Raw genomic sequence first — 19214 nt, 5'->3', positions numbered from 1 at the left:
TTAAGGCCCGAAAGAACAAAACTTCAAAAGAGACTTCTGTTTCATTTTAACTTTAAATACTAATTCATGTTCGACGAACATTGTTCGTTTATGAAACACCACGGGTCCTTCTTTAAAAAAAGTCGAAAAATACATACGTAATATACACAGACACTGATTAATTATAGGCGTATGTCTGCGTTATCTTAAAAAATATGATTCACTACTGGATTATCCAGGAAACAATTGTATTGGTTATCTACTTAACAATTACTAACTTAGCCATGTACCTAAATCAATGCACTTGTCCATATGACAAGTGTCCTTTCGGTAGTGGGGTAGATAAATAAATGGCCTTACAAAAGAACCCGGAGGACAGACATGTCTGTTATTGAAATTATAATTCTTCTTTGGACATTCGCATACTCCACAGTCTAAATAGATAGTAAAATTTATGTACCAATGAGAAGATAAACATAACTTTGGCATGTAACAAATTTATAGTGTAATTTTTATCATGAAATAAAGAAATCTAAATCTAATACAAAATTAAACTAATTACTTATTAAAATTGTGTTATTTGTAAGTACCTACTCAAACTGTGTAAGTGCATCTGTGCAATATAGGTAGCTCTCAAATATACGTCTCTAACTTTATTAATCATTAGGTATATTAAATATTAGCTACTGCAAGACACATCGTTAATTTCGATTGCTCCTTTGACCCTTGGTACCTACTTTTATACTATATCCACAATAAATTTTGAAGTTCTATTCAATAAACTGAAATAGATACCATTCACCAAAGCAGCACCGACCAAATCCACCGTTTTACTTAACATTAAGAGGTAAAAAAAACTCTGGTCTCAGGAAGCTAATTTTCTCGTCCATGTATCTTTTTTGCATATACATATGTAATTATAATATTATTATCAGTCGATTAATCGATTCCAATTTGCATATGGTTGTCTAGCTTATTATTATTAGCAACGCATTACTTTTACAAACACCCAAGGTGTAACTGTAATATACAAACTTTGTATATTATAGTCAGCCACCTGCAATAATATTCTTCGGAGTCTTTAAAATATGTGAATGTGACACGTTCTTATTGACTATAGATGAGATAGTCTCATATATTATCGCGCCCTTTGTTGTGTAACGTATGTTGGGATTGCAGGTGATTCTACACATTACTCAAATCGAAATATTTAAATCCTATTGGCCTGCGACAGTACGAGCTTTACACTACGGCAAGTACAACTGTGACTTTCGGGATATGTGATTACTATGGTTAATTGGTTAATCATTCAATGATCACACTTATGGTGTCAGATCCAATGGTCGTAGTTATTTATTTGCCAGCCTCTCTTGTTCCGTCACTAAAGCGCAAAAAGGACATTTATTTTGGGAGTTCTCGAATTCTGACTCAAACGACTTCTCCAAAACAAGCTGCACAAATGCAGTGTTGGCCCGCTCGAGCCAAGGACTTTCTACCAATTTGTTTAACCGTAATGTTGCTTGTAATCTCTGATTCGTAACGTAAACCTTGTCCCTAAAACGGCACAAGGTAATTTCATTAACGCTTAAGAACTTTAGATTGCGAGAATGGCTACTGTTGTTCAAATTTATAAGTAGGTAAGTACCACGTCCACGTCCCCGACAAAGAATAATACAGTTACAAGGTAAATGCGTATACCCAATGAAAATGTTCTGACAACCGCAATTAGTCTAAAATTATATAAAGGTATGAACTAATCTTGAAAAAATACTGTAAGAAAGGACAATTCACTACATCTATTAATGTAGGTGGTGGTCGTCGACTCTGTGAACCGTAGACGTGGGAGTGACGAGACGAGCCATGTGGTAGCGGGAGCTTCGCCTAAAGCGGCCGCGTGCGGCGTGTGCGATGGTGCCGCGAACCACAGCCGGATTGGGTAAAGCAAAGCGATGAAATGAGCGAAGCAGGCGCGCTCCCGCGGGGCTATATGAGGGCGCAACGCTGCTTTGGCAACACGCCGCTGCTATTTATAATGAACCTTGAAAGCGACCGCCCTTGCCGCTTTATTGCAACTAGACATTTGAAAAATATCACAATTTACGCGATAGTAGCGTATTTACATATAGTATCTTTGTCTAAACACACACTAGACTTGAGCGGCGACGTATTCCGCCCACTCTATTTTGAGCCTTTATCACCTCACATTTCCATGCTTCACTCACGGCTTCACCCTCCTAAAATTATTCTCGTCATGTATTTTCAGAATCACTCTCATAATAAAGTTCGCTACGGTTCACATGGTTCCCTTCTTAGATTATAAAAAGATATTTCGGTTATCAGAAAATTCACGCCAAGTTTGGGTCACGCACAGATGTCATATATACCATAGTAGCCTAGGAACCATCCGGTCTTGCTACTACTGGGAAAATAACTTAATTCTATAACAGTACTTTTTATGTCACCAAAAATTAAGTTTGGTAATTTGAAATAGTTTTTTTAGTTAAGCCACCAAAATTTGTGACAAAAAACGTATAATAGAATAAAAACAATATTATTTTAATTCACTAAAAATCAGGCGAAAATGGAATCAGGACTTTTGTTTTAAATTCGACTACTTTAATTTATGACCTTTATAACACATTAAGAAACCACCTATTTTTGTGAATGATACTTCGTAGTAATAAGAAGCGGAGTAATTAAATTAGTTATGACACAAGCAATAATAGGACAAGTGAAGTTATGGTTGTTTTGTACATACATTATGTGTTGAAACACTATTTCTACTGAAACCACCCTAAAAACAAAACGGAAGTTTAATATTTTACTAGCTCGGAAGAACATTCACGGCAAAAATTATATCAGCAAAAAAATTGGAACAGACTTTTCGTTAAGATCATAATAAAGAAGTATAAAAAATAAGCCACCTTTAAATGCACGCAAGAAGCGCTAAAACCTGTACTGAAAGAAGTATTTTCATATTTTTCATTTACCTACAAACTCTACTATTGACGATGTCATTTTCTGCATTATTTCAAAAGTTAGTTATTCATTCGTATTTTCATTACATCGCGGTATAATAATATATTTCGCCACCTTTACTATCGCTTAAATAGCTCAGTTATAGTAGCGTAAGACGATGGGCGCGCTCCTGACCTGACGTCGTGGGTTCGATCCTCGGCAGCGGAAATCTTTTTTTCTTGTTATTATTTTTTAATCTTTTATACCCTTTTCAACCCTCTCTTTTTAAATATTGATTTTTTTAGTATTAGATTTACAGGCCATTTCATTGAAATTTTTTTAGACACATGTAATGCAATAAGTTTAAAAATTGTCTTTCAGTATTAGTATTGATTGAAGGTAACCTAAGGTTCAACATCGTTCCTACTAACCGCAATACTCTGTCTTAGCTAACCATCGCTAGACGATATGCCCTTGTAATAAGGATTACAAATGTACAGTGACAGTTGTCCGGTATGACTCATAGATTTATATATTATTAAGCTAGAAGATTGAGTTGTTAGGCCAAAAAGTGTGTCCACATGAGAGGGTAAAGTTGGGGCTGGTCTCCCTCTCGCACTTATTGCCACTGTCAAAATTATTTGAATTACGTCATCACTGTCATTATTTGGGGATACCAGTCAATATTCAAAGTTACTACCAAATCTACTAATACCGAATTAAAGGTTTTTTTAATTGCGCAAATCTTTGGTTTTATGGCTTCATAATAATGACTTACCAATTCGTTACAAGGTATTAATATCCTTGCCTCGATATAATACAAAAATCATTTAAGAAGTTTATAAACTTAGTTATCATACAGGTAAAAATACTACTACTATAGTAATCTCTTTAACACTGGTCACACGTGCGAGAGGGACACCAGCCCTAACTGTGGCCACCAGCCCCTCTCATGTGGACACACTTTTACTAGTCTAATAAGAACGCCTTTCTGCACCGGTGATAAAGTTTAATTTAGTATGGCAAAAAAAGTGTGAGCTCAGTCCCTATTGAAAGTCCATGGTATGACTCAATGAAAAATTGGCTAAATAGTAATCGGAAAACAAGCAAAAAGGGTAGAATATATTTCTATAAGTTATTTTATTCAATTATATTACAAAATGAATGTATTATACATTATAATAATCGTTGTAATTGTATAGATTTAAATAAATAATTTTATTAGTTCAAATGAATGACCATCAAGGAACAAAAACTATTGAGTCGCTATTAGACCGTTTTCACATCATCCGATCCGATAACGGATGTCGGAAGGATATCAATAGAAGAATCGAAGATTCCGCCTGTAATGTATGGGATATCGGTCCGACATCCGATATCGGATCGAATAATGTGAAAACGCACTTAGGTCTACATTTTACACTTTTTAAAACCAAGATTAATTAGAGTCAGTCGTATGGTCGGTATGTAGTGTAAATAAAAAGTCGAAAAGTCTATTTGCTAAAATACTATTTGTAAAAATACTATATTGTAAAAGTACTAAAGTAAAAAAAAACTATTTGCTATGTATTTTATATTTCAATAGGCAGGCTTTTGTACCCATATTACTTACAGTACTTTCAATATGTGCTATCCTATAATTAAATTCGAACACTCGCGTAGACACTTCTAATATTATTTGAATGGCATTACCAACATTAAATCTCCTTTTGAAAATAAATTTTAAAGAATATCCTACTATCAGATCAGAGCCACTAATATTTAATTTAAAACAAATGCCTATAATAAATAAATCCGATTAACCTTTGAGTTGTCTGCTGTCGAATTTAATTATTTTCATAGAAAATATTTTAATTTGTATCCTTCCAGCTCGAGATTCTTGGAAGCCCTGTAAATTTTTCTTTGTGACAACAAGATATGACATTTATTTCAGGAAATTTACACATACATACATTACATACATTTATTGTAATAAACGGAGTACAAGTGACCAAGATAAAAATGATACAGTAGGGTATTCTTAAAGTATATGTAATGAAGAAGTAAAATTGCGGCCTTTTTTAGGTACATATTTCTATTTATGGAATAAATTGGAAATATCTAATATATACCTACATACTTATTATATATTGGTAGCGGCTCCATTCGTTCAATATTCGTTCGCAATTCATTTTGACATATAAGTCATTTGAGCATATTATGACATAAGGTATTTTGATAAAAAGTTTTTAGTGTGTCGCAGTTCCATTTGCAATTTTGATACTTAGGTCTTTATACACTAAGTTGGTTATGGCATGAACGATTTTTTTCCTAAGCAGATAAGAAGTTAACGTTATTAGCATCAACAAGAATGTTCTAAATGCAATTTAGACCCAGATTTTTAAAACATTTTTGTTATGAATTTTGCGTCCTTGTATTTAATGTCATTGCAGTAGCTTGTACTCATCAACTTATAATATAAATAAAAAAATTAAAAAAATGAATTAAAAAAGCTGTAATATCTACGTATGCGACACTGAGATTTGAACCCGTGACCTGTGGCTTGTAAGTCTAACGATAATCGCCGGGGCTATACCTGGCCGTGACATAGGGGTCGAAATTAGACTTTGCATAGCTTTCGCGTGTTTGTAACAAGCGTTGCTTCAACGATTCTGAAGAATGGAAGAATACATTTCACAAGATGACGGAGATCTGTCAAATGGTAGAAGAGAAAAACGTGAGATAGATGTATGTACTGACAAGTATATACTCTTTTCGACAACTGTCAAATCGGATGCCTAAAATAAATATGTAATTTTTTTAATTACTTTGGACTTTATTATCGGTGGGAAACGTCTGTTTTTAATTTACCTAAAATATTACTTATGTAGAAATAGGCATGTAATGAGGAGGAACACTCAAAGGATATGACAGATGGCGCCACCCTATTAGTCCGTGAGACGTGAGAGCGAGAAGCTGATAATTATGTTTTTTTCTCTCTCTCTCACATATGAATGACAGTGACATGCCTAGACTCTTGCATAGGCGCCGCCTGGCGGGGTAAAATGTCAGTGTGCCTCGTCATTTACGTTATTGTGTATAGTAATAGAAGAACAGAATAAAAAGCATGCGACACGGCTCATCACCTACTCTCGGCCCAGCTCCACTGGCGTGGTGGTTTGCCATATGGATTCCTAAATGTAAGACACTAAGGTCCAAACCAAACCACGCAAAAAATGTAAATATATTATTAAATTAAAGTATTAAATAAAGATCAAACTTATTGGGTGGATTATCATGCTGTTAATATTGTTAAATAGGGACAATAAAAGTCAACCTCGTACTATTATCTGTTCCTCATTTGCCCGGTCAAATATTTAGATTTTTTTATTTCCATATAAATATATTGGTGGTTTTTATATGCTAAATATCTGAAATATTATGTGCTATTCATTTCTGCTTAAAAAGGGTCACGTTTATCTCTATCTATGTCATTTTCCACTGACATACTGGCCCGTTTCCATTAATGTTCCCGGTGAAATCGCTTTTCCGTTCGATCATTTTTCGCGATCCTTTCAGACTGTACTCGTTAAAGATCAATAACCACGAGGCATGCCATATACGCACAGAGAACCTCCTATAGAGTGGCAGTCTTGTATATTTGGTCGCGATACGAGTCACCAGTGTTTGGGGTGCGAGGAGCGGGCAATGTGTTAAGCGCCTGTGATTGGCCGTTTCGAGGCAGTGCCAGATATATGACTGTCCCTCTACTGACGCGTAAGTGGCCAATGTAAGTTGACCTATGCCGGTGATAAAGCATGACTTATTTGTGGAAATCGCTGTTTTTAAATTTGAGAGTTACCTTTCCACATCATATACGGTATACCCTTTTCCAATTTTTTTGTGGAAAAAACGCGCTGCTTTCGGGTCTGTTACTTGGTCGATCGTGAGTCAGTGCAAATACTAGGAAGGCTGGCCACCGGAGTCGTCTTGCGTCGTCGGGCCAGCCAGTTGCGCTGGGGAAGCTCGTGAGTCACCGGGCGGAGGCGTCGCGGGCCAGCCAGCGCGTCGGCCCTCCGCCACCGCCGAGTCGGAGTCGGTGAAAGGGAGGTTAAATGCCGCCGATTGCCGCCTCAAGACGGATTGCCGCAACTTTGCTAAAAATGGCGTCATTCATACTGCTCGCGGTATCATTAAAATATACGAATCAATTGTTGCGGCGTTGCTTTCTTTGTCTTGTTTACCTACTTATGTGCAATTTCGGGTCAAATGGGAACCTAGGACGATTAGCAGTACACTTTTTAAAACTTACAAATAAAGTAGGTAATTAATGCATAATAATCATCAGTTATCAACGTGCTGTATTGGTGGCAGAGTACGGTTGGCAAAAAAAAACAAAAACACAAGTATTTCAAACATTATATACTTAACAAATTATGAAATATATTCATATTTATAGAGGTAATTACTTATCAAAATTACATTGAATAAATAACTAAAATTTGTTCAACAGATTTGGCTGTGATTCGTTCACGTTGATTAGAAAAAAATCCATTTTAAATAACTAAATGACCTTTCTACGTTGACAAAAGTTACAGGAAGGTAATTTAACTCTTTAAAATACTGCACGCAATTTTTGTTGATGCTCTCCGGCATATCCACCAGTGAATATTTAAATGTAAGTATTTGTTTTTTTGCTAACCGTACCATTTGCCACGAAAAGTGCACCTTGATAAAGATCTTTAAGAGGATACGGTAGCGAAAATGGAAAGGAGCCCCCTTTCAATTTTAGTTCAATATACAAGTGTTGTTAACTAGATTTATCGAAAAAAAATTTGTCCAATAAGAACAACTCAGTCAAAAGATATTTCAAAAAAATCTTTAAAATCGAGGTTCCGCTCTCGACTCTTTCCTCCTTCAAAACCTAATCAATTGTAACGAAATTTGAGAATCTGAATAACAATGAAATAATCTATGTCGGACCGTTTAGCTTTTTTGGTTAATTGTTACCAATCTTGAGTATCACACCTTTTTTGTGCCACAATGAAAAAGGCCGTTTTTGGAAATTTTTGATTGGCTCTAGAATCTTTAAAAAGCAGAATATCAAAAAAATCAAAACTGTCCGACACAGATAATAGTATTTTATGCAACTGGCGTTTAAGTGAGGTCAAAAATTTGAGGCGAAGCCGAAAATTGTTAATAAAGACGCCACGAGTATTTTTTGACTCGGTTAAACACCGTTGCATACAATACTTTTTCTACGACCATGCACTTACTTTTTAATAGTTTTCTAGAATAACTTTCGTGAAATTCGCACTATTTCCTGTATTTTGACGCGTCGGCCTCCCCTCTGTTCCTGCACTAACCCTTTCGCTCGCACTCCCCCGGCCCCCGCGACGTCGCCAGCCCCCGGCGCCCCGCGCACTCACGCTATATCCATTAAAGGCTTCCTAACAATACTTTAAGAGCTATATCGTATGCGTGGGTGCGCGGGGCGCCGGGCGGGGGCGGGCATCTTTTATGTAGGGGTTTAACGATCTATGCACGACACTGTAAATGACGAATAACAACACGGGAGTAGAAAAAAATAATAACAATCTGTGTTGAAAAAATCATTGCTCTATCTTCAAAAACCAGGGAGGAAATAGTCGAGAGCGTTTGTATGGAGAATTGACCCCTACCGTATCGTCAAACGCCAGCAGACATAAGGTATAATAGACAGAGCATAATTTTAGTCTAGCAAAAAATATAAGAAAATATTTACGAAATGCCAATGAGTGAATCACAATTTCAATACGGTCAGCCAAGAAAGTGGTTTACCACTTTTCGACTCTATTTGAAACACATATTAAGGTCGAAAAGTGATAAACCACTTTTTTGGCTGACTGTATACAATCATATCGTACTTATCGGTTTGTAGGTATCCGGGACATCCCCTTTGTTATCTTACGGATTACCTTAAGTGCTGCTTATCTCATAAATTATCTCACGACATTCGAAAAACTGCGGGGCACTTCTGGATGAGATTAGCCCAGGACCGGGATAAGTGGCGTACACTAAGGGAGGCCTATGCTCAGCAGTGGGCGATTAATGGCTGAAATGATGATGATGATGATCTCATAAATAAATAACATTTCAGTTTCCATTAATTAATAGTTTCCAGAAATTAGTTTTCAGTTCTGTATTCTAAAAATTAGATAGATAAAGCATAGTTAACATAGTATTGGCACGCGTTTAGCGACGAATAAAAAAAATATGTTTAAAAATTAAAAAAAACTGATAATCACATCTTAATTTTAATACGTTGATAACTCTATATTAGAAATTTGGTTGATCTAACTTTTTGCGTTTGTAAGTTATTGATGATGGACGTTGACCGGCGAAAATGCACTGTGAACAAAGCTTGCTAAATTGTTGAATTTCCAGAAAACTACTAGGCAATAATTATTGCCCAAATCATTATTTCATTAAAGGACAATTAAATAATAGTGGCAAAATAATTCAAAATATCCACTCCTTGCGGTCCACACGGAATCAACAGACAAAAAAGATGGATGAAAATCTTGTTCAGAGGATCATGAATACTATTTTCAGAAAAGTCCGTAATTTTGTGCATAAACATACTGAATGATTGAAATATATGTGACACGCTATAAATTAATAAACGATCTTTTATATTCTGCAATAAAAAATATTGTTTACTTTTTTCTTTTCATTTAAAAATTAAATTCCTCCCATCGCGTACCAATTCTAAATTAACTATGCTTTAGATAGATCGATAGATAAATCATTTATTTGGCAAACTGCAAACACACACAATATACAGATTAAAGGAGACACACAAATTAATTAATTAGCTTCTATACGTCTTGACGCAGACTAAAATACTAACCAATGAAGTTGAATGAAAGCTAATAAAGGGACCGATTTAAATAATTCGTTTCACACTGGGCCTGATTGCAACAAAAGTATTTATAACAAAAAGCTTAGCGGCTCCAGCTCCACAGCAAATCGCAGGTGGATAGGTCAAGGGTGCAGTTGAATCACTACCTTTGTGCGCTAATTTAATATTTCGCGAGCAAAGTCACTGTGCAGTGTAGCGAATAGTACCTACCTACTATATAACAAGGAGAAGCGTGAAATACTTATGAACGGGGCTTGTATAGTTAGATTCGTTTAAATGTTGTCTCTACGACGTCATAACTGTTATGATATTTCAAACAGACTACTTTGAAGCGATTGCAATTACGAGTTCGGTGATTAAGGCAAATTTACCAAACATCGGTAGCTACGTGGTAGCTACCCTGAAATTCACGGTAAACACAAACAATAAGTATTGACAGATTAGATTAGACAGAGTCAATAATCCACTTCCATTCGAAGAATATAATAGAATAGAAAATATTTTATTTGGCATAGAGAAACATAATAAATACAACAAGTAATTAATAACTACTCTAGTACACCAAATAGGATGCCACTCGGCGTACACCGTGTCTAATAGACGCGGTACTGGTTTTCAGGGCACCCAGAAAATTAATAACTAAGACTTATAGATAGACAGAACGTAAGATCACTTATACAGAAACTAAGTTTAAACGTGATAGAGAGCGAGAGTTATGTTCGAGTGTGTGTGTGTGTGTGTGCGTGCGTGCGTGCGTGCGTGCGTGCGTGCGTGCGTGCGTGCGTGCGTGCGTGCGTGCGTGCGTGCGTGCGTGTGTGTGTGCGTGCGAAGTGTGTTGTAAATATTACAACTAGGTATAGGTAAATAATACGTACAAAGACAGCAAGAAGAAGGCTGTAGCTGAAGTAGCGATGGGCCGACTTTGATGAATGCGAATATTTGGCCGAACATTCGGATTAGCTCTTACCGAACTGAATATTCGGTGTGCTATATTTTTAAAGCGGTTGTTGAGACTTTTAATTGAGTAGTAATGGATACATAAATAATATTACTAATACGGCTTCTAACGTTCCGGCCCTTTATTGGATTTTTTTTTCAGGGCTACAATTTTTGTTTTCACTTTTTGCAAAATTATTTCATTTATATTTTAACGCACATTTAGCTCTTTTTGGTAGTTCCTCAGAATGCTGAAGTATGATGACATTATCGGATGAATTAGGAGACAACTTACGTTATTTATTTTTCTTTGTTTATTCGGTAAATATCCGGCAAAGTAACCGAACTATTCGGCCGAATACGAACATTGAAAAACTTGCCGAATATGCCGAACCCCGAATATTCGGCCCATCTCTAGTACGGAACTTTCCGTGTACGAACTAGGCGGCATTGACCTTAAAAATATTATTGTTTTACATTAGGTTGAATACGAAATACGAACGTAATCTGACGCTATCTTCCTTCTTTCCAGCCTCAATGAGTGCTACTTCGCGAACAAGGGCGCGGCGCTGGTGCTCGCCGGCTGCGAGCGGCGGCGGTCGCCGGCGCACGCGCTCGCGCCGCCGCCGCAGCCGCAGCCCGACATCCAGCACCACCTGCAGGCCATGTTCTACCTGCTGCGCCCCGAGGAGACGCTCAAGATGGTAAATATTAAATATAACTGTTGCATGCTGAATCAATTTCATAGGTATGGCCGAGGCCAACATTTCTAGCCGCAATGCCTGATGGCTGGTGGCTAATACTTTGCAAACAAGGGTGGGGCGATCGTGTCATTCACAATGATTTCTTAATAGGTAGCATGATAATATGAACCAATTGTATCTAATATTTGAGCATTAGGGAATGCAAACCGGTTAACCGAGACTTTTTGGCCACGGTTAAAAACCGGTTTTCATAGTCTCTAACCGGTTAATAACCGAAACTATATTTATTTCACAAAATGACCAAATTGGTCATAAAAAATTGTCAAAAGTACGTAATTCTTTAATGTTTTGAAATCATAAGGATTAATTTATTACTTTTCATTGCCGACATTACGTACCTACACAAAATTTCTTAAAGAAGTCAGTAGATATATTCATAATATAACTAAACGTGAAGATTAAAAAACAGTCCCGAGTCCACGTAAATACATATTTTATATAGTAGAGTCCGGTTAGTATTACGACTCCGTATATAACGTCCAACCGCTTACAACAAGGTAAGCACAGGCATTTGTTTGATTTTCATATGTGATAGTATGAAAACATTGAAAACTGAGCATTTATTTGAAAGTTCAATGTTCATAGTTGTCAGCTAATCAGTTTAAATCAGGAAACTAGAAAAACTATAAAAGCACGATAAACACCATGTTGAAAATGTTGTATGATAAACTTGCAAATACCAGAGTATCTAACGTAACATAATTTAAATGCCTGCTCTAGTGACGTGCCCGCTCTGAATACTGATAAGTTTCCGGCGTGTACCACCGGGAATACGCCGCCGTAATAAATGATAGGTATAGGTATAGAACCATCGGAATTTATACAGCAATTTATTTTTGCGAGTAAAACTGCAATTACTAATCATAGATTCATAATTAACATCTAAACGAGGGCAGCTGATTTTCGCCGAACCTAATTAAAGCGTGCTAAATAAATTGAACGGTTCTGTTTGAAGCGAACTTGCTCCTTCGTCCGGTGACCGTGTTACAGGTTACAGACACAGTACAAATAGCTCGCGTGTTTCAGTCGTTAAAAGGTTAACTGCTAATAAAGAAACATTACCACGGAATTATCCATTTGCGTCGGTAGACGTTTGTTCTATATGTGTATCTGACGCGATGGCATAAGTCTGTTGCTTTTTCTTAGTGCATTGTGCTACTTATAAGGAATAAAATAAAAAGGAATCCCCATTCCCAAAAGAGGTAGGCAGAATGCATAAAACTGATCCATTATCAGTACCACTTTTAGTAATAGAGGTTGAAAGTAAACGAAATTGTGATGTTGCAATGACAGATAGTCCATACTAATATTATAAATGGGAAAGTGTGTGTGTCTGTTTGTTTGTCCGTCTTTCGTTGAAAGGATGGAGAGTGACATAGGCTACTTTTTGTCTCTTTCTAACGCGAGCGAAGCCGCGGGCAAAAGCTAGTAATTCATAAATTATCCAAATGACTGGCCAAATAACTGTACGTACCCTAAGTATGTGTTAATTTGCCCTAAAATTGTGACCAAAATTGCCGACTCTAGACCTACTGCGCTTACAGCGGAAAAACCGGCCAAGAGCATGTCGGGCCACGCTCAGTGTAGGGTTCCGTAGTTTTCCGTATTTTTCTCAAAAACTACTGAACCTATCAAGTTCAAAACAATTTACCTAGAAAGTCTTTATAAAGTTCTACTTTTGTGATTTTTTTCATATTTTTTAAACATATGGTTCAAAAGTTAGAGGGGGGGGGGGGCAGTTTTTTTTTCCTTTAGGAGCGATTATTTCCGAAAATATTAATATTATCAAAAAACGATCTTAGTAAACCCTTATTCATTTTTAAATACCTATCCAACAATATATCACATGTTGGAGTTGGAATGAAAAAAAAATATCAGCCCCCACTTTACATGTAGGGGGGGTACCCTAATAAAACATTTTTTTCCATTTTTAACCGCCTTCAAAAAAGGAGGAGGTTCTCAATTCGATTGAATGTTTTTTTTTTTTTTTTTTTTTTTTTTGTATGTATGTTACTCGATATCTCCGAGGATCGTGGACCGATTTTCAAAATTTTTTTTTTGATCGAACGGGTATAAACCCGAGATGGTCCCATTGGCACCAAGTCGGGGTCTGATGATGGGATCTTGGAGAAATCGAGGGAACTCTTCAAATGTTATAGGCACATGTAATGTTCTTAGTGTATTTTTCAAAGGTACACCAGTATTTACGCCTGATGGTAATAATTTTATGTGGCTGAGCTGATGATGGAAGGTCCTCAACGGTTAGGAGTTAAAGGATAATTCTTTCACTACTGTACATATATTCGGACTGATACATATAATATCACTAGGAACCACTAAAAATCAACAAATAAATTAACTTTTTAACAAAAAATAAAACCGCCTTCAAAAAAAGCGTGTTACAAAACACGGAGAAACTAAAAAGCCAAAAATAATAAACCTTCGAATTCAGATTTCTTATCGGATTGCAATAATCTAAACATCCAAATTATAAACAAATCAATTATTTTTGGAGTCGGGGCCAGCCTGCGTATGGTTGGGTGGGGCAAACAGGAAATAGCAAGGCGACGAACAGGTCTGGTACCGAGTCGACTACAAAAATAATTCATTTGTTTATAATTTGGATGTTTAGATTATTGCAATCCGATAAGAAATCTGAATTCGAAGGTTTTTTATTTTTGCACTTTGTTGGCGTGATTGATATACATATTGGTACCAAATTTCAGCTTTCTAGTGCTAACGGTTACTGAGATTATCCGCGGATGCTAACGGTTACTGAGATTATCCGCGGACTGACGGACGGACGGACGGACAGACAGACATGGCGAAACTATAAGGGTTCCTAGTTGACTACGGAACCCTAAAAACTGTATGATATTTTACGAAGATCCTGCGAACGGTCCAGCATTGTTTATGAATGTAATCTGTTGTCAGGCGGTGAAGTTGGAGTCTGCGCACGGCGGCCGCACGCGGTACCTGGTGGTGGTGTGCCACAACGACGAGGCGGCGCTGCTGGGCATCGACTCCAACGAGCGCACCACCGTCGGGCTCGTGCTGCGCGTGCTGGCCGACACCTCCATCAAGCTGGACGGAGATGGGTAAGCTGGCCCATGATTACTCGTTGATGGTACGCTATAGCAGGCGACGAGATGGCCCTGATCGCTTGAGAACCTTTGTGGGGGGCACAAAAGGGGACACTCCACCTAACGACGCAGACAGATAAAGCCCAACAAACAAAGTGGAGTGATGACCAGAATAAGGTCACATGGAATTATTGTTCAATGAGGGCAGCGTATGGTCGTTGTTATGTTCGAGAGCTGTTTTTAGTGTACTTATTGATATAATGAAGAAATTTCTATAATTTAAAATTCCACCTATAAATTTCAACTCTTGAGTTTTTAAAATAAAGCATAAATCTGTGTAAGAGTCAGTTGTCGGCATATATTGTTTCTATATTTGAATTTTAATATAAGGAAAATAATTAATGAATTTTATCCGTGACTGTAATTTGTATTCGCAATAACCAACGGAGAGCTACAACAATTACTCGTCTTCCTAGACTGTTAATGCAGTAATATATTGTATTTGTTTAATTGCGTCGATATGGCTACGATAGTACCGTAAGTAATTGGCCTAGTAACTATAAAAGTTGAATACATTTGAATTGACATGTTGTTAAACCCATTTTGACCTTTTAATATTGCTTGTAAATAATATTCTGTCACATTCAATTGAGCCAGACAAATCACTAAAACATTTGTTATGTCGCAGCTGCAATTTCCTTTGAAACTAAAAATGGTTAGCGTCATTCAAGCGATACCGAAAAAGACACTGCCGTATTTGTCGAACAGTGGGCATTTTAACTTGAAGTCGTTTAGCTTACTGCGTTTTAAGTGTTAGGACAATAACTAATTAAGCATTCATTGTCCGCAGGGGTTTCAGCGTGTGTGTGTGCAACCAACAGCACATATTCAAGCCGGTGTCTGTGCAGGCCATGTGGTGAGTACGGCCGTAGATTATGATTATCGTATATAAATAATGCAATATCTGGGCGACCGAGCTTCGCTCGGTTCTATTTTAATATATCACGTCTTTAGATAAAAAAAAACTCTTATAAATACAAAAACAAAAAAAAGACAAAAAACAAAAACTTAATTTCTGACCGGGATTCGAAACCCTGACACCTACGATCTATCTGCGTACATTAGACCGACCTCGTGCGACTGAGCTAAGCGGAATCGATGCGCGCGCGGCGAAATTAAGGACCATATTTTACGTTTACAAATGCGAAAGAAAAACTCATGAAAACTCGAAAATTCGCGTTTTCCGGGATCTAAGGCTACGCTAGATCGATTTTTCACCCCCGAAAACCCCCACAAAACAAATTTCAGCGAAATCGTTAGAGCGGTTTCCGAGATCGTCGGTATATATAAATAAATAAATAAATAAATAAATAAATAAATAAATAAATATACAAGAATTGCTCGTTTAATAGTATAAGATATTACATAGCGTGGCGCGTGGACAGTGCCAGTATTGACCTCATTAGATGAGTAAATAATAAACGTGCCATTTAACAATACTGTTCCTTGATACTTAGATAATGCTATGTATTTATCTATTAAGTCACGTTTTATTTCATTTGATTATTTAATATAATTTAATTTAAAGATTTCATCGTTAGACCTAGTATTCGTTGAATTATTCCTCCTAAATCTGTTATAGACATCATTATCAATATAATTGTAACGTTAGTAGAGTCTAACATGGCTCTTGCCTCGTCCTTATGAATTTCAAAACCATTGATCGAATGTAAATGTCCTGTGTAAAAGAAAGCTATCACTATAAAGTAATCTTGCTCACTAGTTAACAAAATATAATGATTAAAGTGGTTAAGTCTATAACTAGTTAAAGTAGCCACCTAAACAAGTTGGCTGCAAACATTATACACTGATAATGGCCTTACATGTTCTTGGCAGGTTTTGATTTTCTTGTATCTGATTATTATGGCAGTTGCTGATGGCATCAACCAGAATAACTTTCTATTATTATAAATCTTATTAATAGCTACGCAATTTCAAGAAGCCGCATTAGCTGCAGCTAGAATGTCGATTAGAAATCGATGGCTTTAGTTATGCGAAACTAAAATAAAAAAAAGAAATATAATTGTATATTGAATCATAGTTGAAGTCACTTCAAACAAAAATAGTTTAGGATTTTGAATGGGTAATTTTGGCAAGTGTGTAACCTTTTCTAGGTTGTGAGTGATCGTCAGACGTAACGGCCTCGCCAATAACGGCCGGACAGTGGCAGTTTTCAGCGTGCCTACGTCATAGATTCACGTATTACCAAAAGAGGTCATCAGTCATCAGTGTCATCACTCTTGCAATACCTTGGCATGGTTTTTGCACTGATTCATCCATCCATCCAAGTCGTTATTTTTGTTGCTAAAGGTTGAGTATGAATTGTTTATGGTGACTTCTGTGTCCGGACGTTTCTATTCTATGACTGGACTTTAGATTTCAGTGGATACCTGATTATCTAGTCAACGTGATACTTAATCGTTTACTCTTTCGATCACTCTTCTATATTACTATGACAGAGACAGTTGCGTTTTCGTTCGCTACGGAGAGTAAACAATTGTCACGTTGCGTTGGCTACATACTCTACGCAGTCAGTAACATCAGTAAGCAGATGGGTTCACTGGCGGTTAAATCAAATTTTTGAATGGTCAAAGTGTAACGTGCTAATAAATTGTAACATGTTAGTAAATTGACGTATACGTATGTATATACCTACTTGCATTGTAATTTTCGCTGTCGACCTTATCATTTAAACATTTATTCATAGGGTAGAGCATTTTTAATGCCGAATGTGAAAATTCGTTTAGGTTTCTATCTGTTAGTAGACGAAATTTAGATATAATAATAGACATATTTACTACACGAACTTCAAATTTCCGCGTTCCCGGTTATAGCTCTGACGTCATAGCACATGGCTAGGCCACGCGCTTTGTTAAAATTTGCGCCGTATTAAAATACGGAGAAACTTACAGCAGCATACGCATGACGTTACGAAATTAACTATGAATCCACGTGGCTCGGGTGCGTTTTAGGGTCAGTTGCACCAAAGACTCTAGATAAATAAAGCGAAGAAACTAACGTATCTCGGACACATTAAGAAAACTATGTTCGTTAAGATGGCGCCACATCTTTGGTTGATGCTCTGTTAGATGACGCTTGGGTCAAACTGTTAAAACTGAGGTTTTTTTACTTTGTCAATAATCGTCTAAACTTATACTCGATTCTCTTTGGTTGCACCACTTGCACCAAAACGTCTGTCACCGTCGAAGCATTTAACGAAAACTAATGTCTTCGAGAAGTTCCACAAGTTATTGCTACCTCCCAACACAGTCCGCTGATTCCACTCGATGTTATCGGCCCTATAGAGATTAAAACGCCATATAAACATTGAGACATTATAAATATGAATTATTATTTTGCAGGTCAGCGCTGCAGACGCTGCACCGCGCCAGTGGGCGAGCGCGGGCGCTCAACCACTTCGCGGGCGGCGCTTCTCACGCCTGGTGCGCGCACTATGAGGCTCGCGTGGACTCCGACCGATCCTGCCTCAACGAGTGGCATGCCATGGACTGCATCGAGTCCCGGCGACCGCCTTCGCCAGATTCGCTACGGCTAAAGTGAGTTGACAAATTTTGGTGTGGTACATCTAATTGTTGGATTGAGAGGCCGAGGTGTACTCACTTTGAGGCCCACGTCGACTCCGGCCGATCCTGCTTCAATGAGTGGCATGCCAGATTCACTACGGAAGTGTGTTGACAATCTTTGGTGTGGGGTGTGGTACAATTATTGTATGTATGTATGTGATTTGCTGATGCGTCACTCGATAAAACTTGCGGTAACAGACCGCTGTCTCAACTACTGGTCTGTCAAGGATGTCGGGTCACATCGCTTCCGTAGTCTATTGCGGCCAGGATGAATTGGATACTCCTATTCCTTCCTACATATTGCATTAATCTGCGTTCGCCAGCGTACTAAAGTTCCGAAATGGTCTCACAACATGACAACAGTCAACTAGCTGATCGAACCTTGTGTTAAAATCTAACGCTTATTACCTAGATCTAATATTGAGCCAAAGTTGGCAGCTAAGACGACAAACTTGATCTTGGAATACCGAAATCATTATTTTACTTTAGTACGCTGGTACACATATGATTTATTGCTACACGTGCCCGAACTATTAACATTAACATTGTATTCGAAATCTATAAACATAGTTGAAGCGTTATATAAGTATTATTCAAAGAATAAGCACTTCCTGTGTATTGCGTGTTTCGTAGTAAACCTGCATGTAATGGATCATCGCGCGCGCGAGCGCCTAGACCTCATTCCTCGGCCTCGAATCTGATCGGACGTCGGCCAAAGTGTTAATTAAATGTGTGTGCACTTACCGACAATTATTATTTGAGATTGTTGAAACAATTTTGAACGAAATCGTAGTTTACCTACATTTTTATTCAACCTTTGCATGCTTGGATGTTGTATAAGTATAGTTTTGTTCGCCCATTCAAGAAAATTAATCGTAACTTGATTCTTATATTTTCTTTCTTTTCTTCTTATTCTTCAAATGAAGAATTTTAAGTAATCTACTGTCCAACATTTGACTGCACACCA

General features: G+C 37.3%; 1 protein-coding gene across 3 annotated transcripts in view; it reads left to right on the top strand.

Annotated features, from left to right (window-relative positions):
• The window catches only part of LOC125227765 (protein phosphatase Slingshot), a 43761-nt gene that overhangs the window by 21036 nt on the left and 3511 nt on the right, over positions 1–19214 (top strand). For all 3 annotated transcript variants that reach the window (XM_048132084.1, XM_048132085.1, XM_048132086.1), the window contains 4 exons: positions 11289–11460; positions 14455–14618; positions 15454–15519; positions 18026–18220. In XM_048132084.1, the coding sequence (XP_047988041.1) occupies positions 11289–11460; positions 14455–14618; positions 15454–15519; positions 18026–18220 (597 nt within the window). The remainder of the gene's footprint in view (positions 1–11288; positions 11461–14454; positions 14619–15453; positions 15520–18025; positions 18221–19214) is intronic.

Source organism: Leguminivora glycinivorella, chromosome 7 (genome assembly GCF_023078275.1).
Source record: "Leguminivora glycinivorella isolate SPB_JAAS2020 chromosome 7, LegGlyc_1.1, whole genome shotgun sequence".
Lineage (NCBI taxonomy): Eukaryota > Metazoa > Arthropoda > Insecta > Lepidoptera > Tortricidae > Leguminivora > Leguminivora glycinivorella.
This window is presented reverse-complemented; position numbering and strand designations above follow the sequence as displayed.